Here is a 27,451-nt window from a genome sequence, read left to right as displayed (position 1 = left end):
TCGACTTCCTGGCGCTGACGGAAACATGGATCACCACTGAAAACACTGCTACTCCTACTGCTCTCTCCTCGTCTGACCATGTGTTCTCGCATACCCCGAGAGCATCTGGTCAGAGGGGTGGTGGTACAGGAATCCTCATTTCTCCCAAGTTGACATTCTCAATTTTTCCCCTAACCCATCTGTCTATCTCCTCATTTGAATTCCATGCTGTCACAGTCACTAGCCCATTTAAGCTTAATATCCTTGTCATCTATCGCCCTCCAGGTTCCCTTGGAGAGTTCATCAATGAGCTTGACGCCTTGATAAGTTCCTTCCCTGAGGATGGCTCACCCCTCACAGTTTTGGGGGATTTCAACCTCCCTATGTCCACATTTGACTCATTTCTCTCTGCCTCCTTCTTTCCACTCCTCTCCTCTTTTGACCTCACCCTCTCACCGTCCCCCCCTACTCACAAGGCAGGCAATACGCTTGACCTCATCTTCACTAGATGCTGCTCCTCTACTAATCTCACTGCAACTCCCCTCCAGGTCTCCGACCACTACTTTGTTTCCTTTTCTCTCTCGCTCTCCTCCCACACTACTCACTCTGCCCCTACACAGATGGTAATGCGCCGCCGCAACCTTCGCTCTCTCTCTCCCACTACTCTCTCCTCTTCCATCCTATCATCTCTTCCCTCTGCTCAATCCTTCTCCCTCCAATCTCCTGATTCTGCCTCCTCAACCCTCCTCTCCTCCCTTTCTGCATCCTTTGACTCTCTGTGTCCCCTATCCTCCCGGCCGGCTCGGTCCTCCCCTCCAGCTCCGTGGCTTGATGACTCATTGCGAGCTCACAGAACAGAGCTCCGGGCAGCGGAGCGGAAATGGAAGAAAACTAAACTCCCTGCCGACCTGGCATCTTTTCACTCCCTCCTCTCTACATTTTCTTCATCTGTTTCTGCTGCTAAAGCCACCTTCTACCACTCTAAATTCCAAGCATCTGCCTCTAACCCTAGGAAGCTCTTTGCCACATTTTCCTCCCTCCTGAATCCCCCCCCCCCCCTCCTCTCTCTCTGTGGATGACTTCGTCAACCACTTTGAAAAGAAGGTTGACGACATCCGATCCTCGTTTGTTAAGTCTAATGACACTGCTGGTCCTGCTCACACTGCCCTACCCTATGCTTTGACTTCTTTCTCCCCTCTCTCTCCAGATAAAATCCTGCGACTTGTGACTGCAGGCCGCCCAACAACCTGCCCGCTTGACCCCATCCCCTCCTCCCTTCTCCAGACCATCTCCGGTGACCTTCTCCCCTACCTCACCTCGCTGATCAACTCATCCCTGACCGCTGGCCATGTCCCTTCCGTCTTCAAGAGAGCGAGAGTTGCTCCCCTTCTCAAAAAACCAACACTCGACCCCACTGATGTCAACAACTACAGACCAGTATCCCTTCTTTCTTTTCTGTCCAAAACTATTGAGCGTGCCGTCTTTAGCCAACTCTCTTGCTATCTCTCTCAGAATGACCTTCTTGATCCAAACCAATCAGGTTTCAGGACTGGTCATTCAACTGAGACTGCTCTTCTCTGTGTCACGGAGACTCTCCGTACTGCTAAAGCTAACTCTCTCTCCTCTGCTCTTGTCCTTCTAGACCTGTCTGCTGCCTTTGATACTGTGAACCATCAGATCCTCCTCTCCACCCTCTCCGAGCTGGGCATTTCCGGCGCGGCTCACTCCTGGATTGCGTCCTACCTGACCGGTCGCTCCTACCAAGTGGCGTGGCGAGAAGTTGTCTCCGCACCACGTGCTCTCACCACTGGTGTCCCCCAGGGCTCAGTTCTAGGCCCTCTCCTTTTCTCCCTATACACCAAGTCACTTGGCTCTGTCATATCCTCACATGGCCTTTCATATCATTGCTACGCTGACGATACACAACTAATCTTCTCCTTTCCCCCTTCTGATAACCAGGTGGCGAATCGCATCTCTGCATGTCTGGCAGACATATCAGTATGGATGACGGATCACCACCTCAAGCTGAACCCTGGCAAGACGGAGCTGCTCTTCCTCCCGGGGAAGGACTGCCCGTTCCATGATCTCGCCATCACGGTTGACAACTCCGCTGTGTCCTCCTCCCAGAGTGCGAAGAGCCTAGGCGTGACCCTGGACAACACCCTGTCGTTCTCCGCCAACATCAAGGCGGTGACCCGATCCTGCAGGTTCATGCTCTACAACATTCGGAGAGTACGACCCTGCCTTACACAGGAAGCGGCACAGGTCCTAATCCAGGCACTTGTCATCTCCCGTCTGGACTATTGCAACTCGCTGTTGGCTGGCCTCCCTGCCTGTGCCATTAAACCCCTACAACTCATCCAGAATGCCGCAGCCCGTCTGGTGTTCAACCTTCCCAAGTTCTCTCACGTCACCCCCCTCCTCCGCACACTCCACTGGCTTCCAGTTGAAGCTCGCATCCGCTACAAGACCATGGTGCTTGCCTATGGAGCAGTGAGGGGAACGGCACCTCTGTACCTTCAGGCTCTGATCAGTCCCTACACCCAAACGAGGGCATTGCGTTCATCCACCTCTGGCCTGCTGGCTCCCCTTCCTCTGCGGAAGCATAGTTCCCGCTCAGCCCAGGCAAAACTGTTCGCTGCTCTGGCACCCCAATGGTGGAACAAGCTCCCTCACGACGCCAGGACAGCGGAGTCACTCACCACCTTCCGGAGACATTTGAAACCCCACCTCTTTAAGGAATACCTGGGATAGGATAAAGCAATCCTTCTACCCCCCCCCCCCCCCCCCCCCCCACACACACACACAGCGGAGTCGCTCACCCCCTTCCGGAGACATTTGAAACCCCACCTCTTTAAGGAATACCTGGGATAGGATAAAGTAATCCTTCTACCCCCCCCCCACCCCCCCCCCCCCCCCACACACACAGCGGAGTCGCTCACCATCTTCCGGAGACATCTGAAACCCCACCTCTTTAAGGAATACCTGGGATAGGATAAAGTAATCCTTCTACCCCCCCCCCCCCCACCCCACAGCGGAGTCACTCACCACCTTCCGGAGACATTTGAAACCCCACCTCTTTAAGGAATACCTGGGATAGGATAAAGTAATCCTTCTACCCCCTCCCCACCCCCCCCCCCCCCCCCCCACACACACACAGCGGAGTCGCTCACCACCTTCCGGAGACATTTGAAACCCCACCTCTTTAAGGAATACCTGGGATAGGATAAAGTAATCCTTCTACCCCCCCCCCCCCACCCCACAGCGGAGTCACTCACCACCTTCCGGAGTCATTTGAAACCCCACCTTTTTAAGGAATACCTGTGATAGGATAAAGTAATCCTTCTACCCCCCCCCCCCCCAAAATTGTAAAGTGGTTATCCCACTGGCTATAGGGTAAACGCACCAATTTGTGAGTCGCTCTGGCTAAGAGCGTCTGCTAAATGACGTTAATGTGCCCTTGAGCAAGGCACTTAACCCCAATTGCTCCTGTAAGTCGCTCTGGATAAGAGCGTCTGCTAAATGACTAAAATGTAAAATGTAAATGTAAGCAGCTTGGTTTGAAGAAATCAACTGTGGGAGCAATTATTAGGAAATGGAAGACATACAAGACCACTGATAATCTCCCTCGATCTGGGGCTCCACGCAAGATCTCACCCCGTGGGGTCAAAATGATCACAAAAACGGTGAGCAAAAATCCCAGAACCACACGGGGGGACCTAGTGAATGACCTGCAGAGAGCTGGGACCAAAGTAACAAAGCCTACCATCAGTAACACACTACGCCGCCAGGGACTCAAATCCTGCAGTGCCAGACGTGTCCCCCTGCTTAAGCCAGTACATGTCCAGGCCCGTCTGAAGTTTGCTAGAGTGCATTTGGATGATCCAGAAGAGGATTGGGAGAATGTCATATGGTCAGATGAAACCAAAATATAACTTTTTGGTAAAAACTCAACTCGTCGTGTTTGGAGGACAAAGAATGCTGATTTGCATCCAAAGAACACCATACCTACTGTGTAGCATGGGGGTGGAAACATCATGCTTTGGGGCTGTTTTTCTGCAAAGGGACCAGGACGACTGATCCGTGTAAAGGAAAGAATGAATGGGGCCATGTATCGTGAGATTTTGAGTGAAAACCTCCTTCCATCAGCAAGGGCATTGAAGATGAAACGTGGCTGGGTCTTTCAGCATGACAATGATCCCAAACACACCGCCCGGGCAACGAAGGAGTGGCTTCGTAAGAAGCATTTCAAGGTCCTGGAGTGGCCTAGCCAGTCTCCAGATCTCAACCCCATAGAAAATCTTTGGAGGGAGTTGAAAGTCTGTGTTGCCCAGCGACAGCCCCAAAACATCACTGCTCTAGAGGAGATCTGCATGGAGGAATGGGCCAAAATACCAGCAACAGTGTGTGAAAACCTTGTGAATACTTACAGAAAACGTTTGACCTGTGTCATTTCCAACAAAGGGTATATAACAAAGTATTGAGAAACTTTTGTTATTGACCAAATACTTATTTTCCACCATAATTTGCAAATAAATTCATTAAAAATCCTACAATGTGATTTTCTGGATTTTTTTTCCTCAATTTGTCTGTCATAGTTGACGTGTACCTATGATGAAAATTACAGGCCTCTCTCATCTTTTTAAGTGGGATAACTTGCACAATTGGTGGCTGACTAAATACTTTTCCCCCCACTGTATTTCCCTCATTAAAATGCAAATCAATTTATAACATTTTTGACATGCGTTTTTCTGGATTTTTTTGTTGTTATTCTGTCTCTCATTGTTCAAATAAACGTACCATTAAAATTCTAGACTGATCATGTCTTTGTCAGTGGGCAAACGTACAAAATCAGCAGGGGATCAAATACTTTTTTCCCCCCACTGTGTGTATATATATATATAAAAATCAAATAAAAATATCTCTAATGAATATGCAACCATTTAAACAACTGCATTAGCATGAGAAGCAAAAACGTATTTTACTTACTGACTTAAACGTGGATCTTTTCCTTCCAAAAATGTTTCTTCTGCGCTGGAATCAAAACTGTGCTCACTTACAGAGTCCTCATCTATTTGTTCTGTGTCACTCTCCCAGTCAAAACTGTGCTCACTCAACAAGTCCTCATCCATTCGTTCTGTGTCACTCTCCCGCTGGAATCTAAACTGTGCTCCCTCAGAGTCCTCATCCATTCGTTCTGTGTCACTCTCCCAGTCAATTTCTGCAAACAAAATTCGTCAACATTTGTATACTTGGACTTCGATTTAGCTTTTCCACTCTTAGTAGCCATGTTTTACTTTTTCAGTTTTGAGAAATATTTGAAGAATAGAATGAACCGCTGGGTAACGTAAACTACCGTGCTTCCTGTTTCCTTTCACCAGAGAATGAACACTGCTGCTCACAGCTCTAGAATGATGGCTGTTTGTCGTACAATGGGTGTTCACATACTGCTGGAAAGCCCAGCTCATTGGCTATCTAGCTAGGTTTCAAAACGATAGGAGGTCATTGGACCAAGACACTGTCAATCAAGTGAACACTGCTCGTCTCAATGGTGAGTAATGATGGCTGACCTTCATGGGCTAATTGACATGTTGTGTAGCAAATACGTAATGTAGAATGCTGAAACAAGTTTGGTTGCCTTCTAGAGTGTCTGAGGATTGCACAGAAACCGAACTTGACCGGGTTAAACAATGTTTTGCCAATTAGATTTAATAAAATTGTTTTGTTGCAAGTTGAAAGAGTTGGAATTCATGCAAAACGCTGTATACAACATGGATCATATTAGGATATAAAATTGGATTTTATCAAACAAAACTATGCTACATTTTATCTCTGGGACCTCAGGATGACAAATCAGAGCAAGATTACTGAATGTCTGCAGCACTTACTTTGATGAGTCAAATCTGCTCCTTTCTTCTCTTCTCCTCTCACAGTTCCACTCAGCCCCGTTGTTTTCCTGCAGTCCACCAGCCGCACAGACAACCTCTTCAGACCCAGCAGTAAGGTGCTACTGGGAGAGGTACGACACGGGGACTCTGGGAGGGCGGAAGGGCTAGCGTTGTCCTGGTAACCATATAGAGGGGACACAGACACATATCATTATGGATGCTGATGTCACTGTTGTCATATGGTACTTTACAGAAACCCAGCCCAGACCCCGACAGAGCAAGACGTATGCTAGACCAGACCAAGCTGTACCATCTGGTGTTCTGATCTGGAGAGACTCTTCTCTGCCTCGTCAGTATCAGGATGTTGTTGAGGCTCGCTAGAGGATCCATGATAGTCGTATCTCTCTCCTGTGTGAATGAGAACATCAAACAGATGGTAAACTTATGATCTATTACAATCATAGGGTCTTACAAGAGGCATTAATATATCTAAGCAGGGCCTAAAATGGTCACATTCAACATGATTTTATAAAATATTGTTTGTGATGCAAATGTAAAAGGGTCGTTCTCTAAATGGGTGCCCTTTGATATTTTAAGTAGAAATTAAGCACCAATATTGAATTTTAAAAGCCAGTTACATTAGATGAGGTGCACTTTAATGTAGACCACATGGAGAATTCAATTTAAAAGTCCCAAAAATAGATGTACCAATGGCAGATTGCCCCTTAAACAATTCCTACAGTACTGAACAACCTATTGAAGTGTAGAACTTCAGTAGAATGCTCCTTTAAAAACACACATTAGTTCAAGAACTGCATAGTTTGTGCCCGTTTTTAAGACAATACTCACTGGTGTTAATCTGATCTGCTGTCTCCTCCTCCTCTTCTTCTTCTTCTACTTTCACGACAATGTTCAGCGCCAGAGCTTCTTTCTCCATACAGCAGACCTCTTCTTCTTTAGCAGGGGAGGAGTAGTTTAGTGAGCTCATGGTTAGGGATGTTAGCATTAGCGACTAGCCTAGTGCTAGGATCAGTATCAATCTTTAACAAGTTTGCAAATTGAACAAGCAAAGTAAGTTAAAGTTAACCAGTAGATAGGTCAACAGAAAGGTGTTTAAAACACTGAGATTAGCTAATGTACATAAACATGGTCTAAATATATGCCGTCAATATTTCGTTTTTATGTTGGCTACCGAGGTGGTTGCTGAAGAAGAGTCCCGTCCAGTCCATTATACGTCACGCAAGAATCATCACCTGAAAGACGCACATCGCCATCTGCTGACTGGAGTGGGTAACGCAGTTTGGAAACAATATTTACTACATCGTTCGTATTGGCAAAGAATGTCGTAATAATTGAACAATAAGCTGATATATTTTCTCTTACGTCTTACAAATAATACTTTCCTGAACACAGACGTAGAAGCTTAATATGAATATGTAGATGATTAATAAATACTTATATGAATAGGCAGTGTTTTAATACACATTCTCTGTTCATTTTTCACATTCGTTTTTATCTAGATATGACCATACTATTCCCTTAAAGCCACGCTCTATAAAATACAAAAAATCCTGTAAACAATAGAGCAAATGCATCACATGCAAATAGCACTTGATTATCTGTAGCATTTTCCTTGATGGCCCAAAAGCTCAATTTTAGTCTCATCTGACCAGAGTACCTTCTTCCATATGTTTGGGGAGTCTCCCACATGCCTTTTGGCGAACACCAAATGTGTTTGCTTATTAATTTTTTTAAGCAATGGCTTTTTTCTGGCCACTCTTCCGTAAAGCCCAGCTCTGTGGAGTGTATGGCTTAAAGTGGTCCTATGGACAGATACTCCAAAAATCAATTTAAATTACAGGTTGTAATGCAACAAAATATAAAAAATGCCAAGGGGAAGAATACTTTTGCAAGGCACTGTATATCCAACTCTACTCCATTTGTTGCCACTATCATGTATTCTACCTGGCTGAAGCTTTGATCCAGTGGAAGAAGTATTGAGGGGCAGGGAGGTTAAAGGTCACTGCAGGGATACAGCTGTTACTCTACACTATCCTTAGATAATCCAGTAATGAGGGAAAATGTATAGAATATTTAGGGCCTTATCAAAACTGTAAAATGTTTTTTTAAAACGTTTTCTTCGTGTAGTTTTTTCAGGTTTCTGAGTTGTCCCTGTTTTTCTGTTTTTCGCTCTCAAAATCACACTGTTAATAGAAGAAGAAAAAAACTGAGTCCACAACAATACTTAAACCACATCTGGAGACCACTTTTGACATTTTAATTTTTGGGTGTAGATACCCTTTAATTCAAGAGGCACCAGCAAGAGCATTGCTTGGTTAGTGGTGTCTCTGTTGCACACGTGATTGCAGAGTTTGCTGAACAAATCACACCTGGATTGATGCAAATAATCATGACGTCATTCTGCCAGGTAAGCACAGACTACTGTAGTATCGCGTCGATGCTGGTAATTATTGCTGTCAAACAAAGAGTCCGCTTAGGCTGTACTTTGATTATAAGTTTTATTTATATCACAAGATGTCAGCATAAGTTTACAGACCCTGCCGGGCTGGAGAACAGTGTCCAAAGATAATCTGTCTGTTCTAACCCCCTCTGCCTCCAGCCTATACTTATAAAGAATGCAAAAATATGGGTTGCTCCCTCTGCTGTCCAATCACCTGTCTCCCCTGGGGCGTCACCCTACAAATGGTTATATTTGAACTAAGATAAACATCCCCCCCAGGTTCCACTAGAATAGTCATAATCTTAATACACTACACTACTTTGTAGTTAACAAGGTTTTTGGGAAACCCTTTCCATCAATCAGAGGATGGTTGTCATTAGCATCATCGCTAACGGCTACACATAGCGGTAGATAAACGCTCACACTCAGACAGGGGTAAATACAAATCCCTTAGGCAGATTTAACGTCGACTTGCAGTGGGTTGAGAACAAATCCGACCAAAAAATGATGTAAATTGTACCACCACCCAAAAGGGCACTTTAGAGACTGGAAGGGCAAAGGGGCATGCGGTCTACACAGGTAGAGCCCTGTCTGTCCACGTTGCCTTTGGCAAAGGGGGCACTGCTTCATGTGGCGGCTCAGTTAAAAGGGTGAGAAACGTTTTATTGTTTTTGGGCAGGATTATGTGAGGTGTTTTTTTTTTTTTTTTTTGTGATGCATCTTGGTCGATTTAGCTCGGAATATGCAACCATCTGCAATCTGTCGCCTAATCCTGCCTAATGGGCAGGTCAGCCCTGGAGGAAAGTGTTGTCTGTAAGAAGAGAGAACATACATTTTACATTTTAGTCATTTAGCAGACACTCTTATCCAGAGCGACTTACAGTTAGTGATTGCATACATTTTCATACTGGCCCCCCGTGGGAAACGAACCCGCAACCCTAGCGTTGCAAGCACCATGCTCTACTAATAACTGAGCTACAGGGGTGTACCTTTCAGAGGATATTCCTCCTATTCGTCTCTCAGCCTATGCATAGCATCTGATTGTTTTTAAATGACTTCTTATGACATTGTTTGCCAGAATAAACGATGTAATAGAGATTATACAATCTGTGTTACCTACTCCAGTCAGCAGATGGCGATGTGAGTCTTTCAGGTGATGCTTCTTACGTGACGTATAATCTAGTGGACGGGAGTCTTCTTCAACAGCGACAAAATACTACTGATTTAACCACATCGGTAGCTTGCTAGCGAACATAAAACCTTTAGACCAATCTTGTGTATATTAATGTCAGTGATTTTAATCATAATTCTGTTTACGTATTTACTAGTTAACAAAACGTAATTTGCTTGTTAATTGAAGTTGGCTAATTTGTTTAATTGATAACGTTACTGTACTAGGCTAATCGCTAATGGTAACTATCTAGCTAACTAACATCCCCGACCATGAGCTCACTAAGCTATACGGAGAAAGGAGCTCTTGGGCTGAACATCATCGTAAAAGAAGAAGAAGAAGAGGAGGATATTACATTTAAAGGAGAGGAAGGAATGGAGGAGGAGAATGAAGGTCCTGTTAACACCAGTGATTATTGTCTTAAAAGCATTTGCACAAACTATGAAGTTGTTGAACTAGGCTAATGTGTGGTTTTAAAGGGGCATTCTACTTTAGTTCTACACTTGGTCTATATTAAAGTGCACCTCATCTAATATAACAGGCTTTTAAAATTCAATATTGGTGCATAATTTCTACTTAAAATATCAAAGGGACGCAAAAGGCACCCATTTAGTGGAACGAAAATTTGATAAAATCATGATGAAAGTGGCCATTTTAGGCCCTGCTTAGATATATTAATGCCTCTTGTAAGACCATATGATCGTAATAGACGGTCATAAGTTTACAATCTGTTTGATGTTCTCGTTAACACAGGAGAGAGACATGACTATCATGGATCCTCTGGGGAGCCTCAACAACATCCTGATGCTGACGAGGCAGAGAAGAGTCTTTCCAGATCAGAACACCACATGGTACAGCTTGGTCTGGTCTAGCATACAGCTTGCTCTATCGGGGTCTGGGCTGGGTTTCTGTAAAGCACTTTATGACAACAGTGACATCAGCATCCATAATGATATGTGTCTATGTCCCCTATATATGGTTACCAGGACAACACTAGCCCTTCCGCCCTCCCAGAGTCCCCGTGTCGTACCTCTCCCAGTAGCACCTTACTGCTGGGTCTGAAGAGGTTGTCTGTGCAGCTGGTGGACTGCAGGAAAACAACGGGGCTGAGTGGAACTGTGAGAGGAGGAGAAGAGAAGAAAGGAGCAGATTTGACTCATCAAAGTAAGTGCTGTAGTTTAGTTTAAACAAATAAAATAGATCTGCCTACTGGTATCTGTTACCAGGACAACCAGCAGAGTTATGTTAGTTGACATGAAGATAGACTGGTATATTTCCACCACAGTAAACAGTTATGTTAGTTGACATGAAGATAGACTGGTGGATATGGATGTTATGAATATCATAACACTGAAAAATGATTCTGCCAATGAAAAGAGAGAACCCAATAGACTATATAAAACCCTGATGAAAGTTAGCTTTAGAGAGAAAGTTTCAAGATGATCCAATGTAAGGTGCATGTTTTACAAATACTTTTCCTAAAAACATTATGGATGTTACATTGCCTGTCCCAGTCAACCCCCCTAACTTTACAATACTCTAGAACAAATCAAAATGTAATTTGTCACATGTGCCGAACACAACAGGTGTAGACCTTACAGTGAAATGCTTACTTACAAGCCCTTAACCAACAATGCAGTTTTAAGAAAGAAGAAAGAAATATAGCAAATAATTAAGGAGCAACAATAAAATAACAGTAGCGAGGCAATATACAGGGGGTTCCTGTACAGAGTCAATGTGCGGGGGCACCGGTTAGTCGAGGTAATTGAGGTAATATGGACATGTAGGTAGAGGTAAAGTGACTATGCATGGATAATAAACAGAGTAGCAGCAGCGTAAAAATGGGGGTGGGGTGGGAACAATGCAAATAGTCCGGGAAGCCATTTGATTAACTGTTCAAGAGTCTTATGGCTTGGGGGTAGAAGCAGTTAAGAAGCCTTTTTGACCTAGACTTTGGGGGGGATAAACAGGAATTACTAATGGTGCCTAGACCATCTAGGGATACTGTCCTACAGCTAGCCCATTCCCACGTCCTAGGAGGACACCTGGAACGGGACAAAACGATCCACAGAATCATGCAGAGGTTCTTTTGGCCCCGTGTCACCCGAGATGTGGCCAGGTGTTGTAGGACGTGTGGTCAATGTCAGCGTACGGCCCCACGGCCACACCTGCGTAATGCTTTGATTCCTCTTCCCATTATAGAGACCCCCTTCGAACGCGTAGCTATGGACCTCGTGGGAACCCTCCTGAAAGCCGCCAGAGGGCACGAGTACATCCTGGTTGTTGTAGATTACGCTACCAAGTTCCCGGAGGCCATACCCCTTCGCAACATTTCGTCAAAGGGTATCGCCAAGGAATTGTTCATGCTGTTTTCCCGGATGGGCCTTCCGAAGACGATACTGACCGACCATGTTGAGAAGAGTTGTGTCCAAAGATGGGAAAAACTGGGACATGCTTCTGCCCCACTTAATGTTTGCCCTGCGAGAAGTACCACAGGCGTCCACAGGGTTTTCCCCATTCTAATTACTGTACGGCATACCATGTCGAGGCATCCTCGACTTAGCCAAGGAGACCTGGGAGGCCCAACCCTGCCTATTCCGGTCGACGATAGAACATGTTACCCTGATGCGGGACCGACTGTCGGCAATCTGGCCCATAGTAAAGGAGCATATGGAGAAGACGCAACAGACTCAAGTCCGAGCCTACGTTAAGTCGGCGACACCCAGGGAGTTCGCCATCGGAGAGAAAGGGATGGTACTCGTGCCCACAGCCGAACACCGCTTGCTGACGCAGTGGAGGGGGGCCCTACGAGGTAACGGAGAGGGTCTCACCGGTCAATTACCGCATCAAGCAACCCGACAGGAGGAAGAAGGACCAACTCTATCATGTCAACCTGCTGAAGAAGTACCATGAAAGAGAGGAGGGTGTGGCTTTGATGGCAGTGGAGGACGAGGGGAAAAAAGGAGGCCCCTGTACAGGTACGCCGTGGCCGAAATCTCCTGCCGGAGCAGTCGAGACAGCTAGCCCTCGACTGGCCATACCGGATTCCCGAGGTCCGCCGAGCCACCGTTAAGAACGATGTAAGTGAGATGTTGAGGATGATGGTGATGTCATCTGCGAGTGGTCCAGCCCCATAGTCCTTGTAACCCGACGGTAGTATGAGGCTCTGCAACGACTTTAGGGGACGTTGGCAAGTGCCGGTGGCTCCGGAGGACCGCCCAAAGACTGCCTTCGCCACACCGGAGGGTCTTTTTCAGTATGTGAGGATGCCCTTCAGACTGCATGGCGCCACGGTGACTTTCCAACGCCTCATGGATGCCATTCTACGGCCCCATCAAGAGTATGCAGCGGCGTACATAGACGATGTGGTCATCCACAGCGAGGACTGGGATAGCCACCTCCGGCGACTGCGAGCGGTGCTCGTGAGCATGGAGGCTACAGCGCTATCAGCCAATCCAAAAAAATGCTGCCTGGGTCTTTTCTGAATACCTGGGATACACTGTGGGGAACGGGAAAATACGTCCACGGGCAGAAAAGACCAGGGCTGTTCGGGACTGGCCTCGGCCCCAGACGAAGAGGGATGTCCGCGCCTTCTTGGGAATAACGGGATATTATCGTCATTTCATCCCTGGATATGCCACCATTGCCACCCCCCTCAAAAATCTCATCAAGAAAAACCTGCCAAACCATGTAGCGTGGAAGGAGGAGACGGAAAACGCCTTCCAGTTGCTAAAAGAGAGCCTGGGCTCTGATCCCGTCCTGCAGGCTCCCATCTTCTCCCGAGAGTTCATTGTACAGGTAGACGCCTTGGATACGGGGCTCGGGGCCGTCAGTGACCGAGATCAGAGATATGCTACCGTAGAGAAAGAGGCCCACTGATCGTAGCCCGGCAGAGTGGATCAGGGGATCAGAGGCAGTGACACCTGGTGACATCACATACTCTATTCCTCCTGCATAAGATACGGGAGAACCAGTAGTGGGGGGGGGGGGGGAGGACGTGTTGATTCTCCAAACGGATTACTTACCTGACAGACGACAGAAGAAATGAACGGACTACTAGAAGAAAAGATACCTCAATAGAGAACATTGTTCTATGTCAAAAAACAGACTTGTTTATTCCACCTTTCTGCTTTAGAGCAACCGACAGAATACTTGAAAAGGAGGTCTGTAGCATCTAATGATGAAACATTGTGGAGTCTTAAAGGAGGACTGTAGCATCTAAAGATGAAACATTATGGAGTCTTAAAGGAGGACTGTAGCATCTAATGATGAAACATTATGGAGTCTTAAAGGAGGACTGTAGCATCTAAAGATGAAACATTATGGATTCTTAAAGGAGGACTGTAGCATCTAATGATGAAACATTATGGAGTCTTAAAGGAGGACTGTAGCATCTAATGATGAAACATTATGGAGTCTGAAAGGAGGACTGTAGCATCTAAAGATGAAACATTATGGAGTCTTAAAACTGTAGCATCTAATGATGAAACATTATGGAGTCTTAAAGGAGGACTGTAGCATCTAAAGATGAAACATTATGGAGTCTTAAAGCAGGACTGTAGCATCTAATGATGAAACATTATGGAGTCTTAAAGGAGGACTGGGATGAAAAGGGAAAGGAAAGGGGATATCTAGTCAGTCACAGCTGAATGCATTCACCCAAAATGTGTCTTCCTCATTGAACCCAACCCCTCTGAAACATAGAGGTGCGGGGGCTGCCTTAATCGACGTTCCACGTCATCAGCTTCCGGGGAGTTGTTGTTGGGGGATAACTGCTTTGCTCAAGTGCAGAGCGGCAGATTCGAACCAGCAGCCTTTCGGGTTACTCTCAATGTACTGAAACGGCTGCAAAAAAATGTGTCACGTTCCTCGTGACGTTGCTGAATGCGGACCTCGCTCTGCTGCTTTGCCAGTTAATTTGTTATTTTATTAAAGCTATGGCCTTTGGCTTTCACCTGGAATTGTTTATTTATGTTTGAGAAAAAACTTTTTTCAATCAATAAAACATATACAAATATGATGATATCATAGTGAATTCATGACATCTGAATGAACAAACCTTTTCATTCTTTATAATATAGCTATATATAGTGCCTTCGGAAAGTATTCAGACCCCTTGACCTTTTACATATTTTGTTACATTACAGCCTGATTCTAAAATGAATTAAAAATAATTTGTCCCTCATCAATCTACACACAATACCCCTTAATGACAAAACGAAAACAGGTTTTTATAAATTTTTGCAAATGTATTAAAAATAAAAAAACATACCTAATTTAAATAAGTATTCAGACACTTTGCTATGAGACTCGATATTGAGCTGAGATGCATCATGTTTCTATTGATCATCCTTGAGATGTTTCTACAACATACAGTGCATGTCAGAGCAAAAACAAAGCCATGAGGTCGAATGAATGGTCCTTAGAGCCCTGAGACAGGTTTCTGTCACGGCACAGATCTGGGGAAATGTACCAAAACATTTCTGCAGCAGTGAAGGTCCCCAACAACACAGTGGCCAACATCCTTCTTAAAAGGAAGACCTTTGGAACCACCAAGACTCTTCCTAGAGCTGGCCGCCCGGCCAAACTGAACAATCGGGGGTGAAGCGCCTTGGTCAGGGAGGTCAACAAAAACCCGATGGTCACTCTGACAGAGAACCTTCCAGAAGGACAACCATCTCTGTAGCACTCCATCAATCAGGCCTTTACGGTAGAGTGGCCAGACGGAAGCCACTCCTCAGTAAAAAGCACATGACAGCCCGTTTGGAGTTTGCCAAAAGGCACCTAAAGACTCTCAGACCATGAGAAACAAGATTCTCTGGTCTGATGAAACCAAGATAGAACTCTTTGCCTGAATGCCAAGCGTCACGTCAAATCAAATTTAATTTGTCACATAGCTTAGTTTAGCAGATGTTATTGCGGGTGTAGTGAAATGCTTGTGCTTCTAGCTCCGACAGTGCAGTAATATCTAACAAGTAATATCTAACAATTTCACAACATATACCCAATACAAACAAAACTAGTAAGGAATGGAATTTAAAATTTATACATACAGTTGAAGTCGGAAGTTTACATACATCTTAGCCAAATACATTTAAACTCTGTTTTTCACAATTCCTGACATTTAATCCTAGTAAAAATTCCCTGTCTTAGGTCAGTTAGGATCACCACTTTATTTTAAGAATGTGAAATGTCAATAATAGAATTTTGCTTTTATTTCTTTCATCACATTTCCAGTCGGTCAGAAGTTTACATACACTCAATTAGTATTTGGTAGCATTGTTTAACTTGGGTCAAACGTTTTGGGTAGCCTTCCACAAGCTTCCCACAATAAGTTGGGTGTATTTTGGCCTCTTCCTCCTGACAGAGCTGGTGTAACTGAGTCAGGTTTGTAGGCCTCCTTGCTCGCACACGCTTTTTCAGTTCTGCCCACACATTTTCTATAGGATTGAGGTCAGGGCTTTGTGATGGCCACTCCAATACCTTGACTTTGTTGTCCTTAAGCCATTTTGCTACAACTTTGGAAGTATGCTTGGGGTCATTGTCGATATGGAAGACCCATTTGCGACCAAGATTTAACTTCCTGACTGATGTCTTGAGATGTTGCTTCAATATATCCACATCATTTTCCTTCCTCATGATGCCATCTATTTTGTGAAGTGCACCAGTCCCTCCTGCAGCAAAGCACCCCCACAGCATGATGCTGCCACCCCCGTGCTTTACGTTTGGGATGGTGTTCTTCGGCTTGCAAGCCACCCCTTTTTCCTCCAAACATAACGATGGTCATTATGGCCAAACAGTTCTATTTTTGTTTAATCAGACCAGAGGACATTTCTCCAAAAGGTACGACCTTTGTCCCCATGTGCAGTTGCAAACCATAGTCTGGCTTTTTTATGGCGGTTTTGGAGCAGTGGCTTCTTCCTTGCTGAGCGGCTTTTCAGGTTATGTCGATATAGGACTCGTTTTACTCTGGATATAGATACTTTTATACCTGTTGTTCTGGGATTGATTTGCACTTTTCGCACCAAAGTACGTTCATCTCTAGAAGACAGAACGCGTCTCCTTCCTGAGCGGTATGACGGCTGCGTGGTCCCATGGTGTTTATACTTGTGTACTATTGTTTGTACAGATTAACGTGGTACCTTCAGGCGTTAGGAAATTGCTCCCAAGGATGAACCAGACTTGTGGAGGTCTACAATTCTTTTTCTGAGGTCTTGGCTGATTTCTTTAGATTTTCCCATGATGCCAAGCAAAGAGGCATTGAAATACATCCACAGGTACACCTCCAATTGACTCAAATGATGTCAATTAGCCTATCAGAAGCTTCTAAAGCCATGACATCATTTTCTGGAATTTTCCAAGCTGTTTAAAGGCAGTCAATTTAGTGTATGTAAACGTCTGACCCACTGGAATTGTGAAACAGTGAATTCTAAGTGAAATAATCTGTCTGTAAGCAATTGTTGGAAAAATGACTTGTGTCATGCACAAAGTAGATGTCCTAACCGACTTGCCAAAACTATAGCTTGTTAACAAGAAATGTGTGGAGTGGTTTAAAAACGAGTTTTAATGACTCCAACCTAAGTGTATGTAAACTTCCGACTTCAACTGTATATGGACAAGCAATGACAGAGTGGCATGGACTAAGATACAGTAGAATATTATAGTATAGATAGATAGATAGATAGATAGATAGATAGATAGATAGATAGATAGATAGATAGATAGATAGATAGATAGATAGATAGATAGATAGATAGATATAGAATACAGTATATACATATGAGATGAGATGTGCACGATATGTTAACATTATTAAAGTGACTAGTGTTCTATTTCTTAAAATGCCTGGAGGAAACCTGTCATCATCCCTACAGTGGTGAAGCATGGTGGTGGCAGCATCAAGCTGTGGGGATGTATTTCAGCGGCAGGGACTTGGAAGGCTAGTCATGATCGAGGGAAAGATTAACAGAGAAAAGTACAGAGAGATCCTTGATGAAAACCTGCTAAAGAGCACTCGGCACATTTTACATTTACATTTTAGTCATTTAGCAGACACTCTTATCCAGAGCGACTTACACCTCACTGGGGCAAAGGTTCACCTTCCAACAGGACAACGACCAAAAGTACATAGCCAAGATAATGCAGGAGTGGCTTCAGGACAAGTCTCTGAATGTCCTTGAGTGGCCCAGCCAGAGCCCGGACTTTAACCCGATCGATCATCTCTGGTAGACTTGAAAATAGCTGTGCAGCGATGGTCCCCATTCAACCTGACAGAGCTTGAGAGGATCTCCAGAGAAGAATGGGAGAAACTCTCCAAATACAGGTGTGCCAAGCTTGTAGCGTCATACCCAAGAAGACTCTAGGCTGGGGGGAAATACATAAAAAAAACAAAAAAAAACGTAACACAATGTGTAAAAAGTCAAGGGGTCTGAATACTTTCCGAATGCACTGTATGTACAGTACCAGTCAAAAGTTTGGACACACCTACTCATTCAAGGGTTCTATTTTCTACATTGTAGAATAATAGTGAAGACATCAAAACTATGAAATAACACATGGAATCATGTAGTAACCTGCAAAGTGTTAAACAAGTCAAAATATATTTTATATGAGTTTCTTCAAAGTAGTCACCCTTTGCCTTGATGACAGCTTTGCACACTCTTGGCATTCTCTCAAACAGTTTCATGAGTTAGTCACCTGGAATGCTTTTCCAACAGTCTTGAAGGAGTTCCCACATATGCTGAGCACTTGTTGGCTGTTTTTCCTTCACTCTGCGGTCCAACTCATCCCAAACCATCTCAATTGGGTTGAGGTCGGGGGATTGTGGAGGCCAGGTCATCAGATGCAGCTCTACATCACTCTTCTTGGTAAAATAGCCCTTACACAGCCTGGAGGTGTGTTGGGTCATTGTCCTATTGAAAACAAATTGCAGTCCCATTAAGCCCAAACCAGATGGGATGGCGTATCGCTGCAGAATGCTGTGGTAGCCATGCTGGTTAAGTGTGCCTGTAATTCTAAATAAATCACAGACAGTGTCACCAGCAAAGCACCACCACACAATAACACCTCCTCCTTGGTTTACGGTGGGAAATACACATGATCATCCGTTCACCCACACCACAATAGAAGTAGAATAGAAGTAGAATAATAGTGAAGACATCAACACATATGGAATCATGTAGTAACCAAAAAAGTGTTAAACAAATCAAAATGTTATATTTTAGATTCTTCAAAGTCACCACCTCACAAAGACACAGCGGTTGGAACCAAACATCTCCAATTTGGACTCCAGACCAAAGGACACATTTCCACCGGTCTAATGTCCATTGCTCATGTTTCTTTGCCCAAGCAAGTCTCTTCTTCTTATTGGTGTCCTTTAGTAGTGGTTTCTTTGCAGCAATTCGACCATGAAGGCCTGATTCAAACAGTCTCCTCTGAACAGTTGATGTTGAGATGTGTCTGTTACTTGAACTCTGTGAAGCATTTATTTGGGCTGCAATTTCTGAGGCTGGTAACTCTATTGAACTTATCCTCTGCAGCAGAGGTAGCTCTGGGTCATGGTCTTCCATTCCTGTGGCGGTCCCAGAGGTAAATCTGGGTCTTCCATTCCTGTGGCGGTCCCAGAGGTAACTCTGGGTCATGGTCTTCCATTCCTGTGGCGGTCCCAGAGGTAACTCTGGGTCATGGTCTTCCATTCCTGTGGCGGTCCCAGAGGTAACTCTGGGTCTTCCATTCATGTGGCGGTCCCAGAGGTAGCTCTGGGTCATGGTCTTCCATTCCTGTGGCGGTCCCAGAGGTAACTCTGGGTCTTCCATTCATGTGGCGGTCCCAGAGGTAACTCTGGGTCATGGTCTTCCATTCCTGTGGCGGTCCTCATGAGAGCCAGTTTCATCATATCACTTTATGGTTTTTGTGACTGCACTTGAAGAAACTTTCGAAGTTCTTGAAATGTTCCGTATTGACAGACCTTCATGTCTTGAAGTAAATGATGGACTGTCATTTCTCTTTGCTTATTTGAGCCGTTCTTGCCATAATATGGACTTGGTCTTTTACCAAATAGGGTTATCTTCTGTATACCCCGCCTACCTTGTCACAACACAACGGATTGGCTCAAACGTATTAAGGAAATAAATTCCACAAATTAACTTTTAAGAAGACACACCTGTTAATTGAAATGCATTCCAGGTGAATACCTCATGAAGCTGGTCATGGGAGAATGCCAAGAGTGTGCAAATCTGTCATCAAGGTAAAGGGTGACTATTTGAAGAATCTCAAATATAAAATATACTTTGATTTGTTAAACACTTTTTTGGTTACTACATGATTCCATATGTGTTATTTCATAGTTTTGATGTCTTCACTATTATTCTACAATGTAGAAAATAGTAAAAAATAAAGAAAAACCCTTGAATGAGTAGGTGTTCTAAAACTTTTGACCGGTAGTGTAAGTATTCACTGTATATTTATTGAACAAATATATAAACGCTACAATTTCAACGATTTACAGTTATATAAGCCAGGGCTGCTCAACCCCCTTCCTGGAGACCTACTGTCCTGTAAGTACTGAGTAAAGGGACTCAATATTTACGTTGTGTGACAAAACTGCATATTTTAGAGTGGCCTTTTATTGTCCCCAGAACAAGGTGCACCTGTGTAATGATCATGCTGTTTAATCAGCTTCTTGATATGCCTTATCTTGGCAAAGGAGACATGTTCACTAACAGGGATGTAAACAAATTAGTGCACACAATTTGAGAGAAATAAGCTTTCGTGCGCTTGGAACATTTCTGGGATCTTTTATTTCAGCTCATGAAACATGGGTCCAACACTTTACATGTTGCGTTTATATTTTTAAGAACAAAATATTTCACATTCTTTTTTACTTTAACCAAAATATCATGACATTAGTGATAGTCAAAATGTTAAAAATGTGTGAATGTCTAAATTTAAAAAATTGCCATTTAAACAGCAGTGTCGGACTCTTTCGACAACGGGGAGATAATACGGATGTGCTTTGTGTTTTGAAATCACACCAATATTGTTTTAATTGATGAAACCTGTCCTCAGGTTATTGAGGGATCTGATTTGGATGAAATTTGTGGAGGTTTCATTCAGGTCTCTCTTTAAATAAACACTGTCTTTGGCAGGAGAAAAACCAAAGTCGGATCAACCAGAGACGTCCAAACCAGCAAGACGACACCTCTGCTCCCAGATTGGAAAGAGTTTTACCAAGTTAGGAAGCCTGAAAAGACATAAGAGGACACACACAGTAGAGAAGCCACACCATTGTGCCCATTGTGGAAAGAGTTTTAACCACTTAGGAAACATGAAAGCTCATGAGCGAATACACACAGGGGAGAAGCCTTTCCATTGCTCCCACTGTGGAAAGAGTTTTAAACGGTTAGGACACCTGAAAGCTCATGAGCGAATCCACACAGGGGAGAAGCCTTACCACTGCCCCCTGTGCGGAAAGAGTTTTATCCATTTAGGAAACATGAAAGCTCATCTGAGAATCCACACAGGAGAGAATAATTAATTACTTCTCCTAGTGTTTAAATTGATATTTCACATCTCATTGACTTAAAGTTAATCAGAGGACATACACAGTGCTCCCATTGTCTTATATTGTTGACTGAGATTGTGTTTACTTGTTTATACCATATTAAATGTAATTAACAAAGTATACTCAAAAATGTATTTTTATGTTTTTATTAGAAAACATGAATTGAACATGGAGTTTGTCAGTTTGAATATAGAGTAGATCAGATTCCATTTGTTTAAATTGTCATTTTTTAAACTATGTGTGTGTTTATCTGGGTGTGTCATTCCTCCAGCTCTACAGATAATCAAATTATATTTGGATGTTATGCATTTGCTACATTGTTTACATTTGCATTGTTGGCCCACTGATGATTTAATGAAATGAAAATGTTAACGGACTCTGTAATGGAACATTTTAATTGTATGTGTCCACATAACTGAGCATGTGACTAACCTTGTGAAACTATCCTATTATAATGTCCTATTCTTGGGAGTATCATCCTGTGTAGCAAACCAGCTTGCCCCCGAGTCCTTGTATAAATAAAGTCCTGTCCAGGAACAGGAAACTTTAAAGATACGCCCACGGATTGCTGTTTCATCATTGTCTCAATGAAGAGTTCCTCGTTTGACTTTCCTGGGGGCATTTACAAGTCTGCCACTGGTTGAATAAACGTTGTTTCCACGTCATTTCAACAACAAAAATCCATGTGATGATGTTAGAGCAATGTGGAAAACGGATTGGATTTGTTTAAAGCCGAAAACAGAAGGTATTTTTATTTATTTTTCACTGACCTGGCAACCTAAATCCAATGACGGGTGACATTTTGGATCAATATCCACCTTAGTAGCTAAGTTTCCATGCAATGTGTGACAGATTTTCATGTGAATATTCTAAAATCTGCATGAAACATACACATTTTCCCAACAGAAATGTTTCCATCAAACAGACTTATTGCGGATATAAGGCTTTGCGTGATGACGTAGTGCACCAGAAAATAACTTTGCTGATAAATTCCCATGAAAAATAAAAGTTAAATGGGTTTCCATCGCATTTTCAACTCTACTGATGGTTTTAAACAACTGTTGCGTTACGTAGAAAACGTGCACTGTAGCCAACAGCTCACAGATACAGTGCGGGTAGGCTACCTACATGATGAGATTATTATGGATAAGAGCAATATTATTTTATTTATCAAATGGCAACCAAGCATCGACCATCATGTCACCAGAATAAGACCATGAAAATGTATTGGAACGGAGCATCAAGCTCATCACGTGCACTTTCACCACCCTGTGAAGTTAATAATGTATTTAATCTGTAGCGTAATAAACTGCATGGGTTCCCAAGTCGTAGTGGGAGGTCCACACAACATATCATCGCGTGACTCCAAGCTAACTTCGATATGATGGTTATTATATAAGTATTTGCGCATAAAGGAGTTTCCACCGCCATTTCTCGCTTATACATTTTTACAGACACATAAAGACCCCACAATGTAAAACGACCGAACAAATTGTCTGTCGGCATTTATACAATTGTACCCGCATATCCTGTTTCCATCAGCCCCGTCATTACTTTTGAAATGGTTGGATCAACATCCACCTTCATGATATGGATGAAGCCTGATTTGGAATGTCTCAGTAGTTCTATCTGGCTCCCTCTGATAATCAAGTGATATTTACATGTGATGCATTTGCTCCATTGTTTACATTTAAGTTGGTGGGCCGCTCTGATGATTTATATCTTACAGAGCGGGGCTTTAAAGGAACAGTATGGTGACATCTTAGTGTGGCTTGAAATAAATAGGATTATTAATCAAAAACTTCTATACCAACAATACACTGAGGCTTTGATGTCAAGAAGAGAACTGGCTGATGGGTGGTGGTGCTACTCTATATGTAAGGCTGTCCAGTCCAATATGAAAGTTCAATACACACAATAGGTTGATCGGTAGCCAGTTAGCTAGCTCTCCAGTCCAATATGAATGTTCAATACACACAATAGGTTGATCGGTAGCCAGTTAGCTAGCTGTCCAGTCCAACATTTTTATTTGTATATATTAAGGATCCCCATTAGCTGCTGCCAAGGCAGCAGCTACTCTTCCTGGGGTCCAGCAAAATTAAGGCAGTTATACATTTAAAAAACATTACAATACAACAGATTTCACAACATATTAAGTGTGTGCCCTCAGGCATCTACTCTACTACCACATATCTATAACACAAAATCTGTGTGTATAGTGCGTATGTTATCGTGTGTTTGTATGCATGTGTCTGTGTTGCTTCACAGTCCCCGCTGTTCCAAAAGGTGTATTTTTACCTGTTTTTAAAAAATCTGATTCTACTGCTTGCATCAGTTACCTGATGTGGAATAGAGTTCCATGTAGTCATGGCTCTATGTAGTACTGTGCGCCTCCCATAGTTTGTTCTGGACTTGGGGACTGTGAAGAGACCTCTGGTGGCATGTCTTGTGGGGTATGTATGGGTGTCGAGCTGTGTGCCAGTATTCCAAACCGACAGCTCGGTACATTCAGCTTGTCGACACCTCTTACAATAACAAGCAGTGATGAAGTCAATCTCTCTTCCACTCTGAGCCAGGAGAGACTGACATGCATGTCATTAATGTTTGCTCTCCGTGTACTTTTAAGTGCCAGCCATGCTGCCCTGTTCTGAGCCAACTGCAATTTTCCCAAGTCCCTCTTTGTGGCACCTGACCACACTACTGAACAGTAGTCTAGGTGCGACAAAACTAGGGCCTGTAGGACCTGCCTTGTTGATAGTGTTGATAAGAAGGCAGAGCAGCGCTGAATTATGGACATACTTCTCCTCATTTTAGTGACTGTTGTATCAATATGCTTTGACCATGACAGTCTACAATCCAGGGTTACTCCAAGCACTTTAGTCACCTCAACTTGCTCAATTCATTACGAGATGTAGTTGAGGTTGAGGTTTAGTGAATGATTTGACCCAAATACAATGCTTTTAGTTTAGGAAATATTCAGGACTAACTTATTCCTTGCCACCCATTCTGAAACTAACTGCAGCTCTTTGTTAAGTGTTGCAGTTATTTCAGTTGCTGTAGTAGCTGACGTGTATAGTGTTGAGTCATCTGCATACATAGACACACTGGCTTTACTCAAAGCCAGTGGCATGTCGTTAGTAAAGATGGGAAAAAGCAAGAGTTCTAGACAGCTGCCCTGGGGAATTCCTGATTCTACCTGGATTATCTTGGAGAGGCTTCCTTTTGTCACGCCCTGGCTCTAGGGACTCTTTTAAGTTGAGCCAGGGTGTGTAGAGTTTATGTTTTGTGCTCGTTGTGTCTAGTCTAGTTTTTGTATATCTATGTTGGTCAGAGTGGTTCTCAATCAGAGGCAACGAGTATCAGCTGTTGCTGGTTGTCTCTGATTGGGAACCATATTTAGTCAGGTGGTTTTCCCACAGTGTTTGTGGGATCTTGTTCCGTGTTGGTTTGTGTTTTGCACCTGTGGACGTCACGTATCGATTTGTTGTTTTGTTCGTGTATCATTTAATAAATAAGTATGTTCACCTTCCACGCTGCGCCTTGGTCCTCTATATCCGACGATCGTGACAGAAGATCCCACCAATACAGGACCAAGCAGCGTGCCCAGGCAGGAGAGGAGAAGCGGCGCCAACCGGGCAGTCGTCGGACAGGCGAGGGGCACCCCCAATACATTTTTAGGGGGGGGCACATGGCAGGGACGACGGGGCCACTGGAGGCAGATAAGGGGCGAGTTGGTGGACGAGGAGAGAAGGCCACCGGGTTACGGGAGCCATTGGTGTATAGAGGGAAGGAAAATGTAGAGGCACGGCGAGAGGTACTGAAGTGTGTTGCCAGTCCGGTCCGGCCCGTTCCTGATCCTCGTGTAAGGCCAGTGGTGTGTGTTCCCAGTACGGTCCGGCCTGTTCCTGTCCATCGCGCCAAGCCTATGGTGCGCGTCGCCAGCCCGGCCCGGCCCGGCCTGTTCCTGCTCCCCGCACCAAGCCAATGGTGCGCGTCGCCAGCCCGGCCCGGCCCATTCCTGCTCTCCGCACCAAACCTGTGGTGCGCATCGCCAGCCCGGTCCGGCCTGTTCCTGCTCCCCGCACCAAGCCAATGGTGCGCGTCGCCAGCCTGGTCCGGCCTGTTCCTGCTCCCCGCACCAAACCTGTGGTGCGCATCGCCAGCCCGTGCCCGTTTCACCGGTGCCTGGTCAGGTACCGGTCAGCTGCTCCACACCGGAGCCTGAGCAATCCGCTCCACTGAAGTCCAGTCCAGCTCCAGCCAGTGGTGCTAGACCAGACCAGGGGCACTACGGGGGGGTTAGTAGAGGGTGGTGGTCAAGCCCGGAGCCGGAACCGCCTCCGAGGAGGAATGCCCACCCAGCCCTCCCCTGTTCGGTGATGTTTAGGCGCGGTCGCAGTCCGCGCCTTTAGGGGGGGGTACTGTCACGCCCTGGCTCTAGGGACTCTTTTAAGTTGAGCCAGGGTGTGTAGAGTTTATGTTTTGTGCTCGTTGTGTCTAGTCTAGTTTTTGTATATCTATGTTGGCCAGAGTGGTTCTCAATCAGGGGCAACGAGTATCAGCTGTTGCTGGTTGTCTCTGATTGGGAACCATATTTAGTCAGGTGGTTTTCCCACAGTGTTTGTGGGATCTTGTTCCGTGTTGGTTTGTGTTTTGCACCTGTGGACATCACGTATCGATTTGTTGTTTTGTTCGTGTATCATTTAATAAATAAGTATGTTCACCTTCCACGCTGCGCCTTGGTCCTCTATATCCGACGATCGTGACACCTTTAAAGAACACCCTGTGTTCTGTTAGACAAGTAACTCTTTATCCACATTATAGCAGGGGGTGTAAAGCCATAACACATACGTTTATCCAGCAGCAGACTATGATCGATAATATCACTGAAGTCTTACAAAACAGCCCCCACAATCTTTTTATCATCATGAATGTTCAATACACACAATAGGTTGATCGGTTGACCAGTTAGCTAGCTGTCCAGTCCAATATGAATGTTCATAATGAGGGAAAAATAAAGGTGGGCTCACCTGTCAACATGAGGCTCCTGCTACAGGTAGCCTAGCGGTTAAGAGTGTTGGGCCACTAACCGAAAGGTCCCTGGTTTGAATCCCCGAGACGACTAGGTGAAAAATCTGTCAATGTGCCTTTTGAGGGCAGCAGCAGGAGCCTCATGTTGACAGGAGAGCCCACCTGCTCTCAGCTGGTCAGCTGTCTTAATAGGAACAGGATGTGCCTGCAGACTCCAGGGACGGTGATGAAGTCTGTGGAAATGAAGATCAGACAGTGAAGAGACTCCAGGGACGGTGATGAAGTCTGTGGAAATGAAGATCAGACAGTGAAGAGACTCCAGGGACGGTGATGAAGTCTGTGGAAATGAAGATCAGACAGTGAAGAGACTCCAGGGACGGTGATGAAGTCTGTGGAAATGAAGATCAGACAGTGAAGAGACTCCAGGGACGGTGATGAAGTCTGTGGAAATGAAGATCAGACAGTGAAGAGACTCCAGGGACGGTGATGAAGTCTGTGGAAATGAAGATCAGACATTGAAGAGACTCCAGGGACGGTGATGAAGGCTGTGGGAATGAAGATCAGACAGTGAAGACACTCCAGGGACGGTGATGAAGGCTGTGGGAATGAATATCAGACAGTGAAGAGACTCCAGGGACGGTGATGAAGGCTGTGGGAATGAAGATCTGACAGCGGTGCTGGTCCTGTGGTCATGTGGGGGAGTGGTCAAGCCAGTCAATGATTGGGAGGAAGCATGCGAGGAACAGGCTCCTTTCTACTGCCAATCTGGTGTCTGGATACTTTTTTTATTTTTATTTTATTTTTTTTATTTCACCTTTATTTAACCAGGTAAGCCAGTTGAGAACAGGTTCTCATTTACAACTGCAACCTGGCCAAGATAAAGCATAGTAGTGCAATAACAAAAAAACAACAACAACACAGAGTTACATATGGGGTAAAAAAACATAAAGTCAGAAATACAACAGAAAATATATATACAGTGTGTGCAAATGTAGCAAGTTATTGAGGTAAGGCAGTAAATAGGCTATAGTGCAGAATAATTACAATAGTATTAACACTGGAATCAGTGGCGGCTCCTGAAAAAATTCTCAGGAGGGGCAATTTTTCTGATGATTTAGGTGACCTACACACATTTAAAAAAAGATATGTCCAGCAACAACATGAAGACAGGGGCAGCATATAAATCAATACCAGAAGCATTTATTGACTGATCTGGGGAGATGGATTCCAGTTTCTGTGACAGATTATAAATAATCTCTGATGCCTTTGTTATATTAGCTTTTGGTTGAATGTACTGTCGTAGTAAATATATAATGTTATAGCTTGGTCTGACTAAAATCTTGTGCATGACCCATTTT

General features: G+C 44.3%; 1 protein-coding gene across 1 annotated transcript in view; it reads left to right on the top strand.

The window, feature by feature from the left end:
- LOC311120525 (uncharacterized protein) overlaps window positions 1-27,451 on the top strand; it is a gene marked incomplete at both ends in the record, with an annotated part of 60,261 nt that overhangs the window by 17,616 nt on the left and 15,194 nt on the right. The window contains 3 exons of the mRNA XM_084195109.1: window positions 10,253-10,350; window positions 10,486-10,663; window positions 20,647-20,880. Of these exons, the coding sequence (XP_084051235.1) occupies window positions 10,253-10,350; window positions 10,486-10,663; window positions 20,647-20,880 (510 nt within the window). The remainder of the gene's footprint in view (window positions 1-10,252; window positions 10,351-10,485; window positions 10,664-20,646; window positions 20,881-27,451) is intronic.

This window comes from Coregonus lavaretus (assembly GCF_964263955.1).
Source record: "Coregonus lavaretus genome assembly, contig: HAP1_SCAFFOLD_47, whole genome shotgun sequence".
NCBI lineage: Eukaryota > Metazoa > Chordata > Actinopteri > Salmoniformes > Salmonidae > Coregonus > Coregonus lavaretus.
Note: the sequence above shows the minus strand (reverse complement) of the source record. Positions and strands in the feature narration are given on the sequence as shown.